The sequence below is a fragment of the Equus przewalskii genome, chromosome 1 (assembly GCF_037783145.1).
Source record: "Equus przewalskii isolate Varuska chromosome 1, EquPr2, whole genome shotgun sequence".
Lineage (NCBI taxonomy): Eukaryota > Metazoa > Chordata > Mammalia > Perissodactyla > Equidae > Equus > Equus przewalskii.
The window spans coordinates 37,688,317-37,712,300 of record NC_091831.1 but is presented as its reverse complement, the minus strand read 5'-3'; the positions used below and the strand labels follow the sequence as shown (position 1 = coordinate 37,712,300).

The 23,984-nt window shown below is 40.2% G+C and overlaps 1 protein-coding gene across 2 annotated transcripts in view; it reads left to right on the top strand.

The window, feature by feature from the left end:
* Nucleotides 1-492: 492 nt before the first annotated feature.
* Nucleotides 493-23,984, top strand: part of RPP30 (ribonuclease P/MRP subunit p30) — a 28,107-nt gene continuing 4,615 nt past the window's right edge. Inside the window, exons 1-10 of one of the 2 annotated variants that reach the window (XM_008532217.2) lie at nucleotides 493-631; nucleotides 2,139-2,194; nucleotides 2,761-2,817; nucleotides 3,229-3,303; nucleotides 5,993-6,064; nucleotides 11,953-12,042; nucleotides 20,816-20,932; nucleotides 21,477-21,506; nucleotides 21,903-21,940; nucleotides 22,334-22,413. In XM_008532217.2, the coding sequence (XP_008530439.1) occupies nucleotides 550-631; nucleotides 2,139-2,194; nucleotides 2,761-2,817; nucleotides 3,229-3,303; nucleotides 5,993-6,064; nucleotides 11,953-12,042; nucleotides 20,816-20,932; nucleotides 21,477-21,506; nucleotides 21,903-21,940; nucleotides 22,334-22,413 (697 nt within the window). In that variant the 5' untranslated portion in view covers nucleotides 493-549. Of the gene's footprint in view, nucleotides 632-2,138; nucleotides 2,195-2,760; nucleotides 2,818-3,228; nucleotides 3,304-5,992; nucleotides 6,065-11,952; nucleotides 12,043-20,815; nucleotides 20,933-21,476; nucleotides 21,507-21,902; nucleotides 21,963-22,333; nucleotides 22,414-23,984 lie in introns of both variants that reach the window. The other variant, XM_070610507.1, reaches the window with a different exon arrangement.

Sequence of the window (23,984 nt, the reverse complement as noted above, 5' to 3'; positions counted from 1 at the left end):
CTGTTGACTGTGACAGAGAGCAGCGTGCCGTGACACTGCCAGTTCTGACTAGGCAAAGACACTCTCTTCTCAGGCAGTCCGCTTTCGAGGGCTTCAGGTCAGTTTCCCCCTCTTCCCGATAAGTCTAACAACACAATGGACTTTAGGAAAACTAAAGAAAAACAGGTTCTCTACGACTTTTTAAAAAGCGTTTCCAGCCCTTAGCAAAAGTGTCTGGTTCACGGTAGGCGCTCCATAAGCGCTGTATATGTGCCTTTCTAAAGAGTCACTTTCTACATTATTTTATGAGACGAATGCTCAGAGATTTGAACCCCTCCGAGGGAAACCAAACATTCTCATTCAGAAGACAAAGAAGGATTGAAGTGAGGCTGTTGATTCCAACACACTAATTTTGGCTGGTACTTGAAGGCGAGGCAAGGACCTGCGAACCTTAAACTAAAGTCAACTCGAGGGACGGACCGACCGCGCAGGTAAACTACAATTCCCAGAGTGCTGAGGGGGTGGGCCCTGCGGCTGCGCAGACGGGCGCGGGTGTCATGTGACTTCGGCATGGCGGTGTTTGCGGATTTGGACTTGCGTGCAGGTTCTGACCTGAAGGCGCTGCGCGGGCTGGTGGAAAACGCTGCTCACCGTGAGTCGCTCTGGCTTCGCGGGCCGCGGTGCCCGCCCAGCCTCGCTGCCCGCCAGACAGTCGGGCCACGCTCGGGAGGGAGCCAGCAAGGCCGGGGCTCTTTCAGGTCTCCTGGGGTCTCTGGGATGTCCCTGAAAGCTGATGCCCGCTGCGGTGTTGCTCTTCCCGAGCGCGGGAAACTCGAAGACACTGGGGAGCTGTTACCCAGTCCTGCTCCTTCTTTCCTGTAAATTGGGGAAACTGAGGCCATGAGAGGATTTGCATAGGGCGCACAGCTGGTGGTTGGCGGAAGCCAGGACTTCAGAGTATACAGTCTCCTACACCAGTGCTTTTAATGACTCTCCTCCCTGCCTCTTAGAACAGTGTCAGCACACACGGGGAGTACTGTGGGGCTTCAGACAAGACGGGGAGGGAGATGGGGATGCGAGTGTTGGAATAATATTATTTAGAGGGAGGGTAGGTTGGGGCGGAGGACATACTAAGCGAGTTAGAGGGGAGCAGCCTGGCCCAAATGCTAGAATGTTACTCGTGTCTGAATCCAAGGGAAGCGAAAGCCCTGAGAGATCGGACCCCATTTTAATTATTGGGGTTAATGATGACAGCTGTCTTCTTTCATTAGACTGTAAAGCATGAGGATAGAGAGGATTAAGAATAAAGAGCTCTCTGCAGAGCCTGTCAAGTAATTGGTGCTCAATAAATATTTGAAGGAGGAAGGAAACAGGGAAGTTGGAGTAACTGATCAGAGGGAGGATCACTATTTTGGTATTAATGTGCGTTATCTTTTACTATTAATATCCTGTCGTCCCCATTGGTGTTTAGTAACTTAAAGCTAGGAGTCATGATTTAGACATATTTTAGGTAGTACAAATGTCTAGAACAGTGCTGTGTTGAGGCTGATAAAACAAGACCCTGGCCTCAAGGAGTTCCCAGTCTGTTGATGGTGGGCAGCTCAAAAGGGGAAGTGAGCAGTGGTGTGAGGGGGTCATTGCTCCATTTCTCCTTAGGAAGAAGGCCTCTGAAGGAAGTAGAAAGGGTAAAAAACAAAAGAAATGAACGCAAATAAAAGTGACACTGAAAAAGTGTAAACTCGATGGGATGAAAGTGAAAGAAAGGACATGAAAGAGAGTGATGGTTGAAAGGAAAAGCATGAAGTTAACGGTCTTAGTATCATGCTAACAATACATAACAGAGGTCACACAAGGCCCTGACTATGTGCCAGGCACTGTTCTAAAACATCCTACCTGTATTATTTCATTTAATTCTCATGACAGACATATGAGGTAAGTTCTCTTATTATCACCATTTGACAGATGAAGAACCTGAAACTTCAGGTTAAATAACTTGTAAGTGGCGATTTAGATTTGAAGGCAGGCAATCTGACACGAAAACCCAGACCTGTAACCACTCTGCTAACTGCCTCCTAGTCCTGACATGAGTTGGATGACCCTATGTGTACAGGAAAGACAGATTGTTATATTTAACAGGAATGTTCAATTTTTCTTTTCAGTGGGCTATTCAGTTGTTGCCATCAATCATGTTGTTGAATTTAAGGAAAAGAAACAGGTAAAATACAATTCCTGAAGTTAATAACCAGAATTTATCATTATTTGTGTTTATCTTGGTAATATGGAAGCTACAGATGAGCATATTTCTTAAATGCACTCTGTGCCCTATCCTATGTTAACAGTTGAACTGATGCATATTTGTGCTAATGATAAAATTTTTCAATAACTTTTAAAAAGTGCGTTGTTATTCACTGAACTGTATTCTCATTATTTAGACCTTTTATTTTACTATTATAGACTCGTTACTCATTGATTTCCCTCTTAAATATACTAGTAAATATGTCTATTTCTCTTTAGACCAACAGCTCTACCTTACAGATTATTTCAGTCTAAACACTAGTTTTTGTCTCTCCCATCATTGATATACTCAGCTGCTTCTCTACTCTTCAGCTTTCTTCCTTTTTAAAAACAAACAAAAAAATTTTAGTGTTGCTGAATACCAGAAATTAGCTTTCCTGTTTATTGTTTTTTAATTATCTTTTCTGAAAACCTCTTCTAAGTTTCCCATAAGGCTTCGTCCCATTGACATGTACAGTCTAGGTGACTGTTGATTGTTTGTTGTAGGAAATTGAAAAGCCAGTAGCTGTTTCTGAACTCTTTACAAGTTTGCCAATTGTGCAGGTAGGTGTTTTGTTGTTTCAGAAGCGTAATACCTGTTCATTCATTCAAACGTGCCCACTGATATTTGTGATTCTCTTACCTGCACTGCCCTTTCCTCTGTTGACCAGTCTCACCTTTCCATCAAAACTCAGCCCTTCCATGAAGCGTTCTCTGCCTGTCGATTCAGTACTTCAATGATCTTCTTTCCTGAAGTCCTACAACCTTTAAATTATTTCATTATGTAGTTTAATATATGTACATTCTTTTTTTTTTCTCTAGCTGTATTGTAAATTCCTTGAAAACAAAAACCAGGTTTTACTAATCTTCACTTCCCTTATTGCTAGTACCCTTTAATGAATACTTTCCACTGATAGAGAGGATAGTCAATCATTTGTATTTTGTGCTTTTTTGATAGCATGTTTTTGATTGTAGGGAAAATCAAGACCAATTAAAATTTTAACTAGACTGACGATTATCGTTTCGGATCCATCTCACTGCAACGTTTTGGTAAGTTAATTATTTTTCTTCTCTCTTTTTGGCCTTGTAAGTTGTATTGGCTAATGTTGAACAGTGTTGTTTTTCAACTCACTCCATTCTTACATCCCCTGACCCCCACCACGTGTGACACCTGCCTGCTCCCCCTATCCTCAGAATTCACATACTATAGCAAACTCTCTTCTCCTCATGGCACTTGTGTAGGGGTACCACAATTAAAGAGTCCTTTGACCACTGTTATTCATTGAACTCACATGAACCAGACATAAAGTGGGTGTTGACGATATTGCTGTGATTAATAAAGAGACATACATCTTGAACTTTTCAAGTTTATAGTCAAATTAATTGGCAAGACAAGCATTACATAAATAGTAATTAAAAATGTGAGGAAGGTGTAAAAAGTGGGAGATAGTACATAAAGGATGCTCTGGGAGTGTGTAACACGGGGCTGACCTGAGGAAGTTGATGTTCAGACTGGGGCCAGAAGAATCAGTAAGTGTTGCATAGGTACCGAGCAGGGGAGAGAGTTCCCACAGACAGGATGGATTATGCAGAGATCTTGAAGCCAAGGAAACATGGTGTGTTCTGGGAAATGAAACAGCAGTAGAGCTGAGACTAGTGAGCTGGCTAACCTGGGGTGAGGTTAGAGAGGCAGGTCTGGGTGAGCACTTGGAAGCTCTTGAAGGTTTTAACCAAGGGAATAAAGTTATGAGGTTTACATTATAGAGAATGGGTCAGAGGGGTTAAGGAGGGGCTTTGAGCATCTGGGGAGGATTGACAGGATTTGATAGTTGATTGGATATAGAATGATGACTTCCTGGCCTGGCCTGGGCAGCCTGGAAGGTAGATGAGGGTACCATTTCCCAAGATGGGAAATCAAAGAGAAGCATGTTTGAGGGCATCATGTTTGGGACATAATAGGTTATTGTGAGAGTTCCAGGGGAGTTTGTCAAATGGGCATTTGGGAAAAAAGCTGTGGCCCTCAGAAGAGTGATCCCAGTTAAGAAGATACTGATTTGGAAGGGGTGGCCCTGTGGAGAGTAATTGAAATCATGGGAATGGATGAGACTCGCTGATCAAAGTGCCATGTGGGAAGAGAAGATCTGGGACAGAGTCCAGAGGGACTTCAGCATTTAATGGTGGAGTAGAGGAGGATGAGCTGGGATTGGAGACGGAGGAGGGACTGTCTGAGAAGTAGAAGGACATCGTAGAGAGAGAGAAGGGAAAAATGAGGAAGTGTCAGCAGCATCGGTATACCTAAGCAGTCAAGCAGGAGAAGGGCTAAAAAATGTCTTGAATTTATTGACAAGGAAGTTATTTGTTGCCTCAGCAAACACCATTTCCATGGAAATGGTAGGGCCATGAGAAGGTGTAGGGACTCTGTGATGCAGACTTGGCTGGAGAAATTTGACTCTGTAGGGGAACAGAAGGCATAGAGAGGTTGGCGGATGAGAACTTGCTGTCTAGATTTTGTTTGTGAGATGGGAGAGACTGGAGTGTGCTTGCTGGTGGGAAGGGCCTAGATGGGGAGAGAGAAAGTAAGACCCCTGAGAAGGTGAGCTCTTTCATCTTTAGCTGGAATGGATGCCTCTGTCATAGAACAGGAGTAATCAAGGAAAGGCTAGCGTCCTTGTACCAATTAACATTGCTAAAGCTAAATTTTGGTGTTTTATACAGCTGCTAAGCAGCATTCTGGTTCTCTAGGCCCAGATAGACATAAATGGAGCTGCCTTTTGATAGATCACAAAGACTTTCGTTTTCTCTTGTTATCCTGAAGATCCTGGTGGCCCCTTTTTGTCCCCTTCCCAGGTGAGAGTGGGCAGGCTGAGAGCAGAGAATCCTGGATCCTGACTTGTTCTGAGACCTGGAGCTGGTCCTGTGTCAGCACAGGTCCACCCAGTAGGCCCACTCACCTACCTCAGCATGGTGGCTGCTGGTTCTCTTCAGCCCTCCTCTCATTTTTATGATGGCTTTTCTTTTTACAAAATAAGAGATAAAAATTTAGAAGGTGCCGACAGGTAAAGAAGAAATATCACACATTACTCCATCATTCAGAGATTGTAGGTTTGAATATATAGTTTTGTAGTCTTTTCACATACATACACATACAGTATAAATTTGAGATTTTCTTTTTTAAAACAAGAACTCTTTCTCTTTAACTGATATATTTCTCTCATTCTGTTCTAGGACTCTCAGGTATTTTCTTGCACGTCTAGTAGTTTAATTTGTATTTAGCAGTATTCTCATTATGAACCTAGTCATATCGTCCTCAGTCATGTGTATTTCTTGTCTCACAGAAAAATGGCGAATTCCATGGAGGGCAGACAGATGCCTTAAATGATTTTGTACCCCCAGTGCCCTGCACACAGCAGGTGCTCAGTAAATGTCTGGCAAGCTCCTCCACTAGCTTGTAAGAACAAGAGCTATCTAATTGCGGTTTTATATCTCAAACGGTGTTTGGTACACAGGTAAAGTGTAACAGTGTAGGAAAGAAGGAGGATGGTTAGTGGAATGGACGTTGACATCTAAATTCTCATGGGCTTAGAAGGTCTCTTCTGCCAACAGACAAAGCAAAGCAGAAATGTCCTTGGTGTATTAGAAGTGTTATGTGATTGAAATATAAGTGTAGCCAGGCCACTACTCAGAATTCCACGTGTATTGTTGTTGTTACTCTATGATGACATTGTTTTTGCATTACCAGAGAGCAACTTCTTCAAGGGTTCGGCTGTATGATATTGTTGCAGTTTTTCCAAAGACAGAAAAACTTTTTCACGTAAGTAACAGATAGTAAAAGAGAATAGAATTTATTATTTTATATAAGAAGTCTGATGTCATACCTTTGTAGATGACCTGTTTTGCCCCATCTGAAAACTTTCAGCATTTTTCATTTATGCCTTGAGTTCTGGAATTCCTCAAGCGTATCGAGGTGGCATGTGTTTGTTTTGTTTTGTTTTATTCACCCTGCTAGATGTTTGATGGGCTCAGATTGAAAAAGTCCATCAAGGTTTTCTTCTGTTTCTTTATCTCTGCTTCATTCATTCATTCATGTGAAACTTCTCTTAGTTAAATGTTGGTCTATGTCGTTCTAGTTCTAAGATCACTTCAGTTTCTGTCCTTACTATTCACTGCTGCCTGTGAGGGAAGAAAGTTGCAAGGTTCTCCTGGGACGTAAAGGATCCCATCTCGGCTTTCTCCTTTGCATGCTCTCAGGGGTGGTCCATATGCCAGTGTGATCATGTCAACCTTTAGTCTTCCAGAAATTCTTCAAAACCAGCCTGCTGATACTATTCCCCTTCATGTTCAGAGAGCCTTTTTGAATTTAATTCCTTTTATACTTTCAAAATTGCCATTACTGTGACTTTTCAGGAGAGAAAGTTGCTTAACATGTATGCTCATTTTGTCAACTTGAGACACACCACCTGGGCATTTTAAATGATTACAGAAAAAAAATCAACTGTAACGGTTTTTCAGGAATATGTCTTACTGTATGAAATGAAGTATGGCTACTTCAGGAAGTTCTGAATGTTGGCTTTATCTAGGTTCAGAAAAATAGCCTTCTACCAAAAGTATATACACAAAAGGGATATTTTAGGGAAAAAAATATACTGGTCTTTGATGTTTTAATTTTGCACCATAGTTCATTTTTAAGTAAAATCTGTTCTAAAATTATACGAAGATTTTCCCTAAGTTTGTCCAGTAGATGGAGCTGTTGACTAAAGAGGCTGACCTGTGGTAAATTTAGTTTTCAAAGCATACTATCAATTCTGAATTGTTTATGTTAATGCAGGGAAACAGCACAAATTATCCATGAATGCCCTTTTTTTGGTGACTGCCTTTATAAAATTCTCAATTATAGTAATTCCCAAAAATTTCATCTCAGGAAAAGAGGTAAGATAGAGTGGTTCTTAGTCATTAGAGACCCCTGTGGAATTTTTTAAAATCAGGCAGGTTCAGATCTCCACCACTGGATGTTTGGGGTTGAGTCAGGGTATCTGTTTTTTCAAGTCCCACAGAGGATTTTGACTCATTGCAGAAACCCTGAGGAGGACCATGGGTATTTCCAAATTTGTTAAACAGCAGCTTAGTTTTATTATTCACTAATGACAACTCAGTTATAATGTAGGCTAAAAGTTGGTGATGTACCCAATTTTTTGTTGTATGTGTGTTGTTTTAATTGATTTTGAAGAGCATACAACTTAACATTTCCATAGCCATTTATTAGTGATTAGAGAAGCAAACAAAATATTTAAAAATCACACAGCTGGGAGGCATACATTTATACAATCTTCCAAAGACTTTTACGTATTTATTACCTTTAACACAACAATCCTGGGGGTAATCAGTACAGATGTTTATTACTATCCCTGTTTTGTAGAAGAGAAAATTGAGACTTAGGTTAAATAAATTGCTCTAAATCTCAGGTTGTGTGTAGTAAAGTTAGGACTTTTGGGTTTTAGAATACATTATAATTTCATCTAGTGATTTTATATTATTTATCTTAATACTTGTTTTTCTCAGATTATTCAAAAGTTTGAATTCGAAAGCATGAACACATGCTTGATGATGGTGGGTGGAAATATTCTGGAAGATGGAAGAAAGCTATAAATAATTCACTAAGTGTTTGTTTGGAATTGACTGTACAGATATACGGAAAAAGTTATGTGAAAACATGTTTTACAGTTGGAATGTCTTATCTGTCCCAGGCTTACCCATTCTTTAAGACTCAGTTGAAGTTATCAGTCTCCTTTGTCTGTAGAGAATCAATTTAAAAAGATGTCTTTCTTATCATCATAAAGCTTTTGTAACTATATCATGGCTTGGAATTGAGTCAAATGAGAGCAGTTTGTTGCTTTAACAGGTTGCATTCTGTGCATGGTATTATTTGTTTAGTTTGTAAGTTGATTATCTAGAATTTAAACAAGTGTCCCTATAGATATGATATTTAAAGCCAAGTTAAGTCCCTAAGATGAGTCATAAAAGCGTACACACATATGTTAACAATTAGTAATATAAAATCTAACCACTTTAAATAGCGTTGTTTCCATGGCGAATAACACTGTTTTCCACTTGGAGTATCTGGAAGGTGTCTCATAAATAAACCCTTCTTCTCCATAGTTACCCCAGGGGATAAGGCAAAGATGAAAGATTGTAAGGGGAGTCCATTGGCCAGGGCTTATTGGTTTAGGGGGAGGCAGTGGAATGTGGCAGAGACAGTTACATAGAAGCTTCTGGGTTAGTTATTTCCATTTAGAATTTAAAGCGATTGGACAGGGTGAGGAGAATTCAGTTTGTTTAGCCCAGTGGTCTCCAAACTACTTGATTGTGTATCCTGTCAAATTAAAAAAATGTTGAGCCTGCATCCCCAGTATGTATCTTTATTTTCTTGTAAATTATTTACATGTTCCATTGTATCGGTGTGCTTTATGAAATAATATGCACACACAAAACAAATTTTAAGAGAACGAATTAAAAAAATAAATGGAAATGGAAGTTCTATTTCCATCCAGCTTCTGAAATCCATGCCTTCCGCGTTGGAGAACAGTATTGTGGAGTAGGCTGTGAGCACCTGAGGCTCTTGAGGAGCAGGAGTACCTTTCAAGTCAGTGCTTCTCAAGTGTGGTGTGGCTCCACCGGATTCAGAATTGCTGGGGATGTTTGTTAAAATGCAGGATATTAGGCCCTACTGCTGAACTTATTGCTGGGAGTAGGGCCTGGTAATCTGCACTTTAAATAAATTCTTCAGGGGAATTCTTTTTTTACACACTTTAGGTTGAGAGGTACTGTTTATGGGCATCTCTCTTTTCCCTGGGTAAGCCTGGCTCTCCCTCGCATACTGTTTTATCATAAAATACCAAGATGTATTAACCTGACATCCATTAAGGGGATTTGGGGGAGACTGAACCCCTACCCTTCTGTTCTCTTTGTTCCATAAAATCAAAAATAAACGTATGTGTGTGTATGTACAGTTTTGGGAATAAGCCTTACTTAAATCCTCGTAGGAGTCCTTGGACCAAAAAAGGATGAGAACAATTGATAGGAATTCATATACAACCTGCCGAAACCACTGTAAGATGATTCTTAACCACAGATATTATTTGGCAAAATTTAATCTTTTTTAGTGATATAGAAAATATTTCATTATAATGTGAACATTAGCTCTTATTTTATAGTTATCTAAATGTATGAATTGAGCATTTGGATTAATAGAAAGCTAATAACAGAAGAGTTCAGCAGGGGGGCTGGCCTGGTGGCGCAGCGGTTAAGTGCACACGTTCAACTTCAGCAGTCCGGGGTTCACTGGTTCGGATCCTGGGTGCAGACATGGCACTGCGTGGCAAGCCATGCTGTGGCAGGCATCCCACATATAAAGTAGAGGAAGATGGGCATGGATGTTAGCCCAGGGCCAGTCTTCCTTGGCAGGAAGAGGAGGATTGGCAGCAGTTAGCTCAGGGCTAATCTTCCTCAAAAAATAAATAAATAAATAAGAAGAGTTTGGTTTGAGACATTATAAGTTTGAGGTGTCAGAGGGAGCCAAGTGGAGCTGTCCTTTGTAACTGAAAGTTTATTGTAGTATGTGTACTTAAACCAACACAAGGGATATTTTGGATAATTACCGTTATTTAGGAGAGGGAAAAAAAGCAATACTTAAGTAAAAAAATAACCTAATTTAGCTTTACTCTGGAGAAGAATGTTTAACAGCTTTTTAAAAAATGAATCAACTTTTTTTAATGAAAAATTTATGTTCGTGATAATAAATGCAAACAATACCAAGGGATATGCATTGAAAAGTACATCTTCCTCCTACCTGAGACTCCCTCTCCCTTTTCTCCATTGGCAGCCACTACAAACAGTTCTTGGGTCTCTTTTCAGAAATAGCATTTACCTAGTCCTTCCTTCCGTCATTGTCCTCTTCCTCCCTTCCTACCTAACACCGTGCCTTTTCCACCTAACAGTGTATCTTGAGGTGGTTCCATAATATCAATTAGAGATGTACCTTATTCCCTTTAAAGAGTCAGCATTTTCTTTTGTATAAAGGAATCATAATTTATTCACGTAAAATTGAGGGATGTTTAATTGTGTCTAGTCTTTTGCAATTGGTGTTGCAGTGACTATTCTTGCACTAATATTTTTGAGCGTTTGTACATTCCTATAAGTGACATTGCTGATGTAAGCATCTAAAATTTTGATTGCTAAATTGCTTTTCAAGACCCTGTACTGATTTGAAGACCCTGTGAGTGCTTGTTTATTCATTCTCGTGTCAGCCGTGTATTACTGGACTTTTTGATCTTTGCCATTCTGATAGTTTAAAAATGGTGAACAGAAGCTGAACTCATTTTAGGGGTTTTCTTCGTCCATTCTTATCAAATTTTCGGTGACTCTTGTATGAGTTGGACAGCTGTAGCAGTTGGCACGGGGCAGATTCTTTATGAGCCAGTTTCTGCCAAAACAGCTCACTGCCTGGGCTTCATGAGTTACTAGGACTGTCTGCCTTAAGCCAGGAAACCTTTGATCACTACTTGCTTCCTAAAGCCCTGGGGTGGGGTAGGACTCAAGTGGGGATTCTGAAGAGAAAGAGCAAGATGTGACATTCCTGTCACTTCTGAAGGTTGAGCGGATCCTACAGGACATTATTGCCCCTTCTCTACCCCTTTTCCTTACTCTGCCCTTTCCCTGGGTCCATGTGGCTGAGGCTGGTTTGCCAGCATAGCCATCCTGGCAGTTTGAATTTGTTCTTCAAGGTCGTATACACCAGCCTTGTCACTTAGGCTTGTTTTAAATACAGTGCAAAACAGCCAGTTCTTTTTATCACTGTAATCACATAGTGGTGAAGTTAGAGCCAGAGCTCCCTCTTCTGGCAGCCTCTTTGGCTTGTATTCCTCGGCTCGGAACCTTTCCCCAGCTGTATTTTATTTTCCTGCCCTTATTTTCTGTTTATCCTGATTTCCTTATCTGTTTATTTTATCTTGTATGTATTTTTTTGTAAGCAGTTTCAAATCTCTTTTGGAAGTAAATGCAGAGTATTGATCAACAAGTAGTAGCAAAAATTAGAGCAAAGGAAAGGGAAATTAAAAGTTGGAAAAAATGCATTCAGTATCATTTGATTCGTAACAACTCTGCTTTAACCATTTCTGTAGACTATTTGTTTCTGTTAGCATTTGAACAAACTGCCATTGCTAGTGCCATGTTAGTGTGTCTTCAGCCACTCTGTAGACTGATAGGAGCCGCAGGCCTGGCGCAGAAATAATTTGTGGAATAAATGGATCATGCATACATTCCTTTTGGCTTATTCTTTTTCTTGGATTTCAGAATAGTTGGTTTCCTCTTTCTGGAACAATCTGAAGTAGCCTTCCAGAAACTGAGCTTCTCTTAGCAACCCATCTTTATGTGGCAGACCGTGAGTTGGAGGGTCTCTAGGCCCTGTCTGTTGAGACTGTCTGTGGACATATTGCTCTGCTTCAGCTAGATTGCAGTTAAACCGTCAAACCAAACGAGAAGGAATGGCTGACCATTGACTTTGCAAAGGGACAGATGTGCTTCAACACAGAACCGTCATAATGCCTATGGAGTAACCATTTCTTTATATCAGGTTTGATCCTATCTCCCATCCTTAATGTGTGCCAATTTTCCTTTTGGCTTTACCTGTTTTTTTCTTCTTGACAGGTTGCTTGTACACATTTAGATGTGGATTTAGTCTGCATAACTGTAACAGAAAAACTACCATTTTACTTCAGAAGACCCCCGATTAATGTGGTAAGTGTTACACTTTCCATTCTATACATGAATCTGTAGAAACTTGCATTAACAAACTGGAAAAGGAGCAGAAGAAACCAGTGTTCTTAGAGGGAAAAAACAAAGGCTGGGTAATAAATAGAAGGCAGTTTAGAAGGAGGCCTTTTTTGGTAAGCTGACTAAAGGTAGAAAGAAAGCTTAAAATAAAAATATCCAGTAAATCATCAAGATTTTTGAAAGGCCTTAGGAACCAAAATTTATGAAGGACATTTCTTAAGAGTGACGGACGCTAATAACCTGAACATTGAACATTAAGGGGACAGAGCAGTCAAGAAGGAGTAGGGAAAAAATATCTGGAGGGTTCCTGAGGTGCCAGCAAACTGGGGCGGGAGGGGTGCAGGCAGGAGCAGGGCATGGAAGCACAGTGGGCGTGGTCCATGCAAAATTACAATCTGCCTGGAAGACGCTAGTTCACCCAAAAGCCCAGGGTTGCTTTTATAATAACCTAGGAGGGTGGCCGTATATTCAGGGAATCTTTTGTTCCTTCCTCTGCTATACCATTTTTCTCCTTACCTTGCTACATCATTTCTCTTGTTTTCTCCTACCCTTCATCTTCCATCTGTCATACCTTCTTGTAAGTCTTATTACATGATAAAGGTGATGCTATTTCACACCAGTAGCTATAAGGTCAGCACGCCTGTCAACTGTTTGCTTTGGCAGCCAGGTCCTAGGAAGGGGTAGGGTGCTATTTTAGGATAGTGGTTTCCAAAGCTGTTTGCCACTCTCAAAAACTACTGTTGAAGGAGGAAAAGGGGTTAACAGCTCAGATTATAAACGATCCTGTCAGAATTGGAAAATTAAAAATGGATGTGTTTTCTCAAGATAGATAGCTCCCCTATTCTTTTGTCTCTGTAGAATCACAACTTCCTCGATTTTTGTTCCCCTGTCTCTGGTGCTAAGGAATTGGCTTGATGCTGAGAATGGGGGCGGGGAGAGGAGAAAATTGATCTATATGGTGTGGAAAAATGGAATCCAGTGTGGAAAAATTTAAGTTGGCTTATGTTCTACCCCCTAAAAATATGCTACTAAAACTGTACTTGAAAAGTACTCACAATTTTAAAGTCATCTATATTTAACGGGAAGACTATATAACAGGTCTTTTCTAATAAATATTGAGAGTACTACTAAACACGCAGCAATATTGGTTAAGCTGAAATCATCATTTCCCCGTGGTCTTGCCAGTACTTATAAATTTATAAGTAAACACTTCAAAAACCCTGAATTATCACCTTTTAGAGTTGGAGATGTATATGTTGTTTAACAGCCCACTTATCAAATGTGGTAAAATGAAAGCTAGCAAGAAGCCATTCACCTCTTCACTCACCAGGTTAGGACAGTTCTAGTTGATTCCCTATCAGATGAGATCTCTGATGTGCCCCAGCTACCTGTGATAAAAGGCACAAACTGGGGCTGCCCTGGTGGCGTAGTGGTTAAGTGTGCACACTCCACTTCAGCAGCCCGGGGTTTGCAGGTTCGGATCCTGGACACAGACCTATGCGCTGCTCATCACACCATGCAGTGGCGGCATCCCACATACAAAATAGAGGAAGATTGCCACAGATGTTAGCTCAGCAACAATCTTCCTGAAGCAAAAAGAGAAAGATTGGCAATAGATGTTAGCTCAGGGCTAGTCTTCCTCACCAAAAAACAAAAGGCACAAACTAATACGGCCCCCAAGGTGATGGCGCTCTTGTTGGCCTCACATATCATTCCTCTCCAGAGGTAGCAATCTTTGTCTCTAGAAGTTTGCCAGGCTTTGCCAGCTTCAAACTGCCAATCCAGTTTCTCTGGAAAAGGTGCCCCCTGCAGTTAAGCAGTGCAGCCACTGTATAAATTGCCATTGAACTTAAAACTTTTTTACCTTTCTCTTCACCTTAATGAACTAGGAAGGCCATTTTCTAGACAGCTTTGCCTGAGTAAACCCACGTATGATGCTGTGTCCATGGTTAGGAGGAGATAGTAGCATGTGATGCTGAGCCAAGTCCACGGAATGGACAGTAGTGCACAGCACACAATTCCTCATGTCCCACAGCAGTGGTAAGCTTCCCAATGGCTGTTTTGGTGAGGGCTTTCAATTGGTTTCTTATGATCATGCCTGACTATTCAACCCAGACTGAGAGCTTGTCAAGAGCACCAACTGTGTCATGGGCCTTTTTCAGTTACCACAATATCTTGCCTATAATTGGTCCTCCCTAAAATTTGTCAGTTGAATGAGTGTATATCTAACTTAGCATATCAAGGTACAGCTTGGGGCACACAGTCAAATTCTGCCTGTGGTTAATCCTTTAGCTGGTTGTCAGCGTTCGGCAGGAAGCAGACACAGTGAGGTGAGGGAGGTGAGGTGCTGGGGCGGCATGAGGAGAAGGGTGCTGGAGACGGCAGTGGTAGGACATCCCACCCTCTGGTTCCATCTGTGAGGTCAGGAAAGCTGCTGCTGTTTGATGGCTATGTTTGGCTTAATTCCCACATTTTTCAATTTAAGAATTCTGAAAAGTAAAAATTTGACAAGTGAGAGGGATATGCAGTATTTAACACAGCGTCTGCTTTTTAAAAAATCTGCTGTGAACATTTTACATATGTTGTTTAATAAAAACTAGATGATGGAGTGGAGGGAAAGGCTGTGCAAGATTATTTTTAGTCTTCATCTAGTGTAGAAGTAGGCTGTGGTGTGAATTGGTCAGGAAGCCGAATCTAAGTCCCTGTTAATTTATGCACGTAATTTTCACTTGAGAGAGAAAGCTGGAAACATACAAGAAAAGGTGTCCAGCTTGTTGTTCAGGGTAAATAATAGTAGTTGTATGAGTATGTATGTATTATTTGTATCTAATACTATCTATTCTGGATATGAAGCTGTATATTTACATTAAAATATGGAAATATATTCATCATGAGAGTATAGAATATGCAGTGAATGTGGGTGGCAGTTCTGTCTTATGTCTTGGCCCTTTTGTGTTCCTTTGGCCTTGAGAATAAACTTGTCTTTGGCCATGAAAAGTTGATAGGTTGGCTTTATAAGGATCCCTCTATTGGGCACAGATCTTAATTTGGATTTGGATACCCTTTTCTTTTGTGGTTATGAAAAGCTGGGGCATTAAGACATTGCATTCGTTAGTCTTTTACCTAGAGGCCATAAGCTATGTGAGAATTTCCGCTCAGAAGGTTAGGATTAAAGGGTACAAATTTTTACTTAGAAGTTCTGAGGATCTAATGTACAGCATGGGTGACTATAGTTAATAATACGGTATTGTAAACTTGAAAGTTATTGAGAGCAGATCCTAAGTGTTCTTACCAAAAAAAAAAAAGAGGAGTTAACTGTGTGAGGTGATAGATGTGTGGATGTGTGAATTATCTTGATCTTGGAAATCATTCCACAGTGTATATGTGTATCAAATCATCACATGGTACACTCTAAATATATACAATTGTAATGGTCAATTATTCCTCAGTAAAGTTAAAAAGAAAAGAAGGTCGGGATTATGCAGGAGGGCACAGGAGCTGGGACATCCCAAAGCGCTCCATTTGCGTACCTTCAGGCTCTCATCCTTTCTGTTATCTTCACCACATGCGTAGGGCACCCTGATTTCCTTTAGGTAATTCCCTCCACAGTCTCCTCAGACCTCTTCTGGAGTCTAAGTAACTTGTGGAATCACAACTGTATCATGTGCTAATTGGGTTTCAGAAAGATTGAATTCAACTCCTCTTGGATAATTAAATGGCTTCTAATTATTTGGCGTTTTATACTTTAAACACTTTCATACCTGCTCTAGCCCAGCAGCCTTAGGGTGGGGTAGATGTGAATTATCTCCATTATGTAGGTAACTGAATTGAGACCCACGTAGTTTGTGGCTCACACAGATACTCTTCTCTCAAGGGTTGACTTGGGATTTGTACTCAATCTTTGCTTCTGAATCCGCTGTCGTTTCCCAGTGGATAATGCTATTTAAAGTTACTTTACAGCGGGACTCTGTTAAGCACAGAATAATTTCATATTTTAAAAGGTGATCTTCAGATGTTAGCTCAATGACAATCTTCCTCAAGCAAAAAGAGGAACATTGTCCTTGAGCTAACATCTGTTGTTAATCTTTCTCACCAAAAAGGAACCGACCAACCAAACAAAAAAAGGTGATCTTTATGAATTGAAGTTTTGAGAAGAATTTTTTTAAGCAGTACATATCTTTACCTTCCCTTTGATTTTTTTCAATGTTATTGCCATTCCACAATGATTGAAAGTTTTTTGAGTTATTTTCACTGATGGTCTGCTTTACTCTCTTTCTGATGTTTTCCTCTCACCACTTCCTTTAACCCTAATCCATTTCTATCCTTGTGGTCTAATCAGTCCCCACTGAGAGATGTCCAGTAAACGGTGTCTGAAGCAGTGAGGTGGTTCCAGGAATCATGCCATCTGTACTTGAGTTGGGTGTGAGTGCTCCATAAACTTTATTTTTCATCACACATATTATGAACTTAAATGTGTTAAGTACTTTATTGATTCAGTGCTTGGACCAGTGCCAGCAAACTTGCCAGTATCAAAAATGTCTGTGTGGTAAAAGAACATCAGAAACAAAGGTGAAAGACTAATGACAGACTGGCGGAAATATATTCACTCATCTCATAGACAAAAGGCTGAATCTCCTTAATATATAAAGAGCTCCTAGAAATTGAGAAGTTAAAAAAGAAAGCTGAACAGTCCTGATAAATAGATTAAGAATAGGAAAAAGACATTTCACAAGAAAGGAAATAGAGATAGCTCTTGAAGATGAAAGCTGCTTCAATTCATGATGATAACAGAAATTCACTTTAAAATCACCTGTCTGATTGACACAAACCCAGAAGTTTGATGATACCCTCTGTTGTACGGCTATGGGAAAGCAGGCATTCTCATACATTGCTTGTAACAGTGTAAATTGGAACAGTCCGTATAGGGGAGTGGGTAACTGGCAACAGCTATCAAAATTACAAACGCTTTACCCTCTGACCTAGGATGCTACTTTCCTGGGGTTGCCCTAACGAAGTACCGTGAACTGGGTGGCTTAAAACAACAGAAATTTACTGTCTCACAGTTCTGGAGGCCGGAAGTCTGAAAGCAAGGTGTCATCAGGATCTTGCTTCCTCTGAAATCTGTAGGGGAATCCTTCTTTGCCTCTTTTTAGCTTTTGGTGGTTTGCTGGCAGTCTTTGGCGATCTTGGCCTGCAGCTGCATAACTCCAGTCTCGGCCTTTGTCTTCCCAATGTGTTCTTCCCGTGTGTCTCCCTGTCTTTGCGTGGCCGTTGTCTTAGAAGGACCGTATTGGATTAGGCACCCACACTGTTCTAGTATGACCTCATCTTAACTAATTACACCTGCAGTGACCCTCTTTCCAAATAAGGTCACATTCTGAAGTACTAAAGGTTAGGACTTCAACATACGTTTTATGGGGAGACACAATTCAACCCATAATACCCAGCAATCCCACTTTAGTGTTTATTCTACAGAAAGAGTGAAACAACCCAAAGTCTATCAGTAGAGACTTGGTTAAATACGCGCCATACCTCTACAATGGAATACTATGCAGCTATAAAATAGAATGTGGAAGTTGGGAGCTGACATGGAAGCCCCTTCAAGTCAGAACAAGAACGTAGCTACCTTCTAAGTAAGAAAGAGGAAAAATAATATTTACTCATATTTGCTTATATTTGTGTGAAGAAACTCTAGAAGAAGACACAGAAGTTAATGAGTGATTATGGGAGGTAGGGATGGGACAGACAGGAGCAGAGATAGAAATAAGACTCCGTATTGCTTTCTTATTTTACTTTGATTTGTGAATCACGTGAACAAGTTTACCTATCTTAAAGACAGATAGACCAAAAGTAATCATCCTTTTGAATTCAATAAAGAGCTAATTTTTATCAAATTAACAGGGAATCTATGTATTGTCCCAGTAATCAACTCCCTGTTTCCTTTCTCTTTTCTTAAGCTTTGCTAAGTTCTTGGAATTTTATCACCAGTATCTCTTGATTCAAGTATCACACACTTGCCCTTGGTTTGTAGCGACAGTATGGCTGTTATTTCTCCTGAGTAAAGAAATCTGATCATCTGCCTATTCCAGAACCTTTGGTCAGAGATGCGAACAAAGGCCAATCAGGCAGGTGCTGTCATTCTTTATGAAGAGGCTGTTATGAACAATCATTTGATGAGCTTAAGGCAATTTACATTAAAATGGTCTTAGAACAGGAGCCCAGGTAATGAACCTGTATTTTATCTATCTAAAAATTTCAAATAAGGTGTTATGAAGAAATCTTCACAACTTTCAATAGCACATCATCTTTTATTTCTCTGTCTCAGAGTTTTCTTAGCTATTTAAAAGTGAACTTGATTAATGTACTAAGATCAAAATCAGATCTTTTTTCTTAAAGAATAAACTGATAATTACGTCATTTTTTTCTCCCCACCCTCCCCCCGAAAAGGAGCTTTTACTTTGATCTGGTCCTCAGAGGAAGCGAAAATTTTAAGTTTCCATTAGAAATACTTTGAGACCTGATCACCCAGTTCTGTGTATCATCCACATCTTTTATTTCCCCCTCTTCTCCATTCTACTGCCTTGTGTTTTAGTTCAGCAACAAGAAGGATGAAGACAAGACATACAAGTCAGCCTCTGGCTAATTAGTAGTTTTGGTAAGAGAAATAGCCAGAGGAGTAGTTGAGAATATGGCTAAAGGAGGTGTTTTGGTTTATCTGAATTTCCATTACCCAAGTTCATCCTGCTTCCTTTTATGATGGATAATCCGTAGTGAACAGCATTATCAATGACCTCCTTTCCATAAGCTACTATTTATTCACTCGGAATATAAACATCATAAACACTTTTTGTAGAAATGCAGCTGTGTGTTACCAAGAAGTATCATGATGCCAGTTCTCAGTGTACAAGCTGGGCAGGGAGAATGAGGCGCACATTTAACTATGGCACAAAGAATATCATAACGGACATCATTCCCAGAAGTAACACAAGAATTAGAGGTGGGAAAAAGTTGTGAGAAAAGGGGAGAGGGTATGGTTGCAATGTGGAAATTAGAGTGTAAATTCTAACTAAACAAATATCAGATATGTAGGAAAATCTAAAATAAAACCTGGGAGCCTCAAAGCAGAAGGAAAAGTTAAGGAAAGGGAAGATTGGGGGATGGAAAAAAGGAAATCTGTGCTCAGGAAGGGAAAGTAGAAGGAGCCTGCCAGGTACTCCTGAATTAAATCGAGGTGGGCTACCAGTTCTGGAACGGGACGGGTTTTTCTATTTCCTGTAAATGCTCGGGAGTAGACCTCCAGCAGCCACAGCTGGACCAGTTCCGACTCGTCCACTGCGCAGTAGAACTTTATCTGCCAGGCACAGACTTGGACCGGACTGCCTTCCCTCCTTTCATTCAAAAGACACTGCAACTGGGGGGCTTTGCCATTACAGTCTGGTTATCACCTTCATGCTAAAATCCTCCTGATGCTTCTTATTGCCGTTAAGATTCATCCTATCTCCAGTTCTAGACCTGCACTGCAGTAGATGGTTGGGCCGTCCCATCCTCCTTAGCCTCCACTCCCACCACAGGGGCCCCCTCATTCTCCCCTCCCCAGCTTGTGACCTTCTCTACTTGCTGCTGTGCTCCCTCCTACCCCAGGGCCTTTCCACATACTCCTCCCTCTACTATTTACTGCTTAGTTCCTTCCTCACCCACTCCTAAACTTCTCCTTGATGGCGCTTATCACAGTTGAAGCTTTGTATTTCTGTGTAATTATTTGATAGTCTCCCCTGCTAACTGTAAGCTCTTAGAAGGGAGGTCAGCTTTTGCTCACTGTTCCCACACAAAGGTGTCTTAATACAATTCTGTTGTGAATGAGTAAAGATACTGAGTTGCTCCTCAAGGAAGCTGCATAATGTAGTGATGGATTTCAATCCCATTTCCACCCGTTTCAGGCTGTTTTCTTACCTGTGGTTGCCTACTTATTAAGAATGCCTTGAATAAGCAAATTTCTTTTTCTCATGTAAAAGACCAAGCTTGTCTGGTGAGCTGAACAGAATCGTCGAGGGCCCAGGCCTCTTCTTTTTTGCTGGGCATCCGTGAGTCCAGCTAAAAATCAGGGTGTCCATTAGTAAAGAAAAAGGGGACAACAGATATTGGGGGCGATTGGCAGTCTCTCCCACAATGCCTTATAAAGGTATTATGAAGGTTAAATATGTACATAGGACTCTCAGCACAGTGTCTGGCACTCAACGTGGCTGTTCGTCTTCCTTCATTCAACATGTGCATCATAAATGACTGGAGAGGCCTTCCCACCCCTGTCCCTTGGACACTTTTCAGCTCTTCATTTCTTTGTCTCTTCATTCTTGGATCGAATTACTTAGATTACAGTTTGCAAGCAGTTTACCCTAAGTGCAGGGAGCACATCTCCGGTTTCCTTTTGCTAGTTCATGAAGTAAAAGCCCTCTGCCCCCCAACTGGGATTTTGCTCTCCTTAGCCTCTTCATGATTTCTGTTTGTACAAAGTCAGCTTCCCCACAGCTAAGATAAACTCTGTTGATCAAATAGAGCCACAGATCTGTTTTCTTCTCCTGTGGATGGTGCCATTCGGGCGTAAATCTGCCTTTGTTTAAGGCTGTACCTTGACATGCAGGGGGTGGGTGGTAGGAAGCGAGGAGGAGCCTTAGTGAAAATAAAGTAGTAGGACAGTGTGTGTTTATCCTTGATGTTTTTATTTTCTTTACTTCTCATGAAGGCCATTGACCGAGGTGTGAGCTTTGAACTTGTCTATAGCCCCGCTATCAAAGACTCCACAATGAGAAGGTATACAATTTCCAATGCCCTCAATTTGATGCAGATCTGCAAAGGAAAGGTAAGTTCTGTAAATTTAGGATTTTTTCAAATCTAGCAGTGTGTTATTATTAATACACTCGAATTAACAAACTGATTCATTTTCCTTAAAGTAGAAAGGCACAAGAACAAATTCTCCCACGTCAATGCGCTCTGCAAATTTTAAGGGAAAGAATAATGCGAGGGGGCAAAAGATGTATTGAAAGCCTTCGTCTTTCAGTAAGGCATGTGCAGTTTACCCACTGTGAAAAGAATAGTCTAGATAACAACTGTTGGTCATCAGTGAGTTGAATTAAGGTTATATGACCTTTTCAACTAGTTTTTAAAACTAATTCATCTTTTCTAACATCTATTGAGAAGGCCTATTCTATTTCTTATTATAGGCTGCTTTTAGTTTGATGTGAGTTCTTTCATTCTTTCATTTTAATTATTTACCTTATCTTTAAAAGAAGTTGGTATTTATAGAGCCTTAAATATTAAAATGTTATTACTGGTTATTGTATTATAAGACTCTGAATTTTCTTACATTTATCTAAGATTAATAGTGATCACTTTCTGTTTTGTAGAATGTAATTATATCTAGTGCTGCAGAAAGGGTAAGTCTGGCATTAAGTACCTTGTTAAAACTTGGAAAACTTTCTAGGGGAGAAATTAAAATAGTAATATAATGAATGTTTATTGTATGTTTTCATTTTTAACAACATTTGCTTATTGTAATTGCTGAAGAATAAAATATATCCCAGTTCCTTTTGGGCTTCAAGTTTTGTTTATATCAATAGTTTTCTCTTTATATTGTTACAAAATGATTTTCAAGGATCTTTTATATTTTCAAAAACTTAAGAAACTCATCAAAATTATAAGGACTAAAATTTATGGAATTTGACTTCCTTATTTTTGGTTACTTAAGCATGCTATTAATTTACTGCAGATGAAGTCATTGAAATGTTATGAATAACTTCTCTCATGTCTGTATTTTGTTCATTTTATTTTAGCCTTTAGAAATAAGAGGCCCATATGACGTGGCAAACTTGTATCCTTTTCTGAGTAAGAAGGTACCGAAATTCTTTTTTAGGAAATTTTGAATTTGATATGATATTATACTTGAACAAGATATTTTTCTCAACCTTTTACTGTAAGTTTTCCAACTAATAGCTTCAAAAACGAATTACATCAGGTTGTAGAGAGCTTCATCCTTTGTTTTCTGGATGAAGGGTGAGGTGGGAAAAGGTGGAGGAGGGACTCTGTAGAAAAGCTTAGAGTTAGAGGAGCCTCTTCTCAGATGCGTTCCCTTTGGGCTAAGACCTCCTGGAGAGGTGAAGCAGCTCTCTCTGTATGACCAGGTGAGCTGGCCTTTTCACTTATATTTTTGTTAGTCTTGTGTCCTTGGCTGACTCTGGGTTGAAATCTTTAATGATCCCGCCAGAGGCTTGCTGTTTGGGCTGTCTGAAAGTGACGCCAAGGCTGCGGTGTCCACCAACTGCCGAGCAGCAATTCTCCATGGAGGTGAGCAAGTTCTTCCAATAAAAACACCCAACGGTCCTGTTAGAAGCCAATCATGGTTATCAAACATTTGAGCGGTATCTGCTTGTTTTATCCTGCCCGGCAGAGTTCCCTTAGGGTCATCTCCTCTCAGCCTGTTTTAACCATACCCATCAATGCTTTTTCACCCTGTAGTTTGTGGAATGAATACAGTTTGCATTACAGAAATGAGTATTGAATGCAGTCTTTCAAGCTCTGCATATGTGTCCCTGCCTCCATTTTTTGATAGGCTTCTAATCCCCCTTTCTCCTCCCTCTCCAGAGGGGCACACTTTCCCTGCTGAGAATCAGTTTTAGAGAACTGAAATGTTAACATATGGTAAGCCATTTATTAGGAACACAAAAACAGCAAATACATTTTTTAAAACCCAGCTAACAAACTCAAATTGTGACTTTTCACATTTATTACAACTTATGATTCTTTGCTCCTTTTTTGTTTACATGTTCAAGTATGTGCAGACTATGTGTTTACTCACATCTCGTTTATACATATCTACCTCCTCACCTTAATTCCACCTACTGGACCACTGAGTTTTTTATTCATCAGATGAAAAAAATTGGACTAGAAGTATTTGATGTGCTGAGACTTTGGGGAATGAAAGTGAGATTTTGTTAAAAGAAAAAAACTTACACTTTCGATTTGCTGTTTTATCTTCATTCTCTTTGTAATGTTTAGGACTAGTAGCAGTGGTCAGGAAGCAGTTTACTTGATATCACCCTGATCAATTTCAAACCAGTGTAGGTGGCTACATATCGATTTGGTTATTTGTCATAGAATGGTTAGGTTATTGAGGGCTTGTGTGTTGTGTCTAGATTTTAATGGTCTGATTTCCACTTGGGAGAACTGGTGACTGTATTGACTTACTGTGAATTAGATGATTTTCCTTTTGTTTTCAACGTTTTTAGTTTGGCATCGTTGTGTTGTGTAGCCTAGACCCCATCACGTAAGCTCTGGGAATGACCGTAGTAACGAGGACTTCACCAAGATTGCCTTGAACTTAGGGAATTGTTGACTCACACTTGGTTAGTTCTGCCAGAATTATTGTCTATTTTAAATGAACGTAAGCAATCATCAAGATTTTGGATAACAATTGGTGTTCTAAAACATGAAAGGGAAGTGTAAAAACATGTTAATAGGGCAAAATAGGAAGTTCTGAATTTGACTTCAAAAAACTCAACTGTTCAACATACGATATACATAAAGCTAAATGAAAGGAAGACTTTGTGGACTTTAGTAGCAGTACCGTTCACCCTAGTGTGTCCAGGACAGACCTAGTTTGTACCTGCTGTCCCTGTAGAATTAACACATCTAGAGGATAAATTATAGTTACCCTGGTTTTAGTTGACATTGGGATTGGTATGAGACAGTAGTGTGGTATGTTCCTAAGATTGCTAGTTCAGTCTAAGGTTACCTTAGAAGAAATACAGGATTCTGAAGCAAGGGGATTCAGTCCCCTTACTACCCTCTGCACTGATGCAGTTCCAGCTGGCACCTCTGTCATCCTGAGCGCCACGTTTAAGAAGGACGTACGTGCA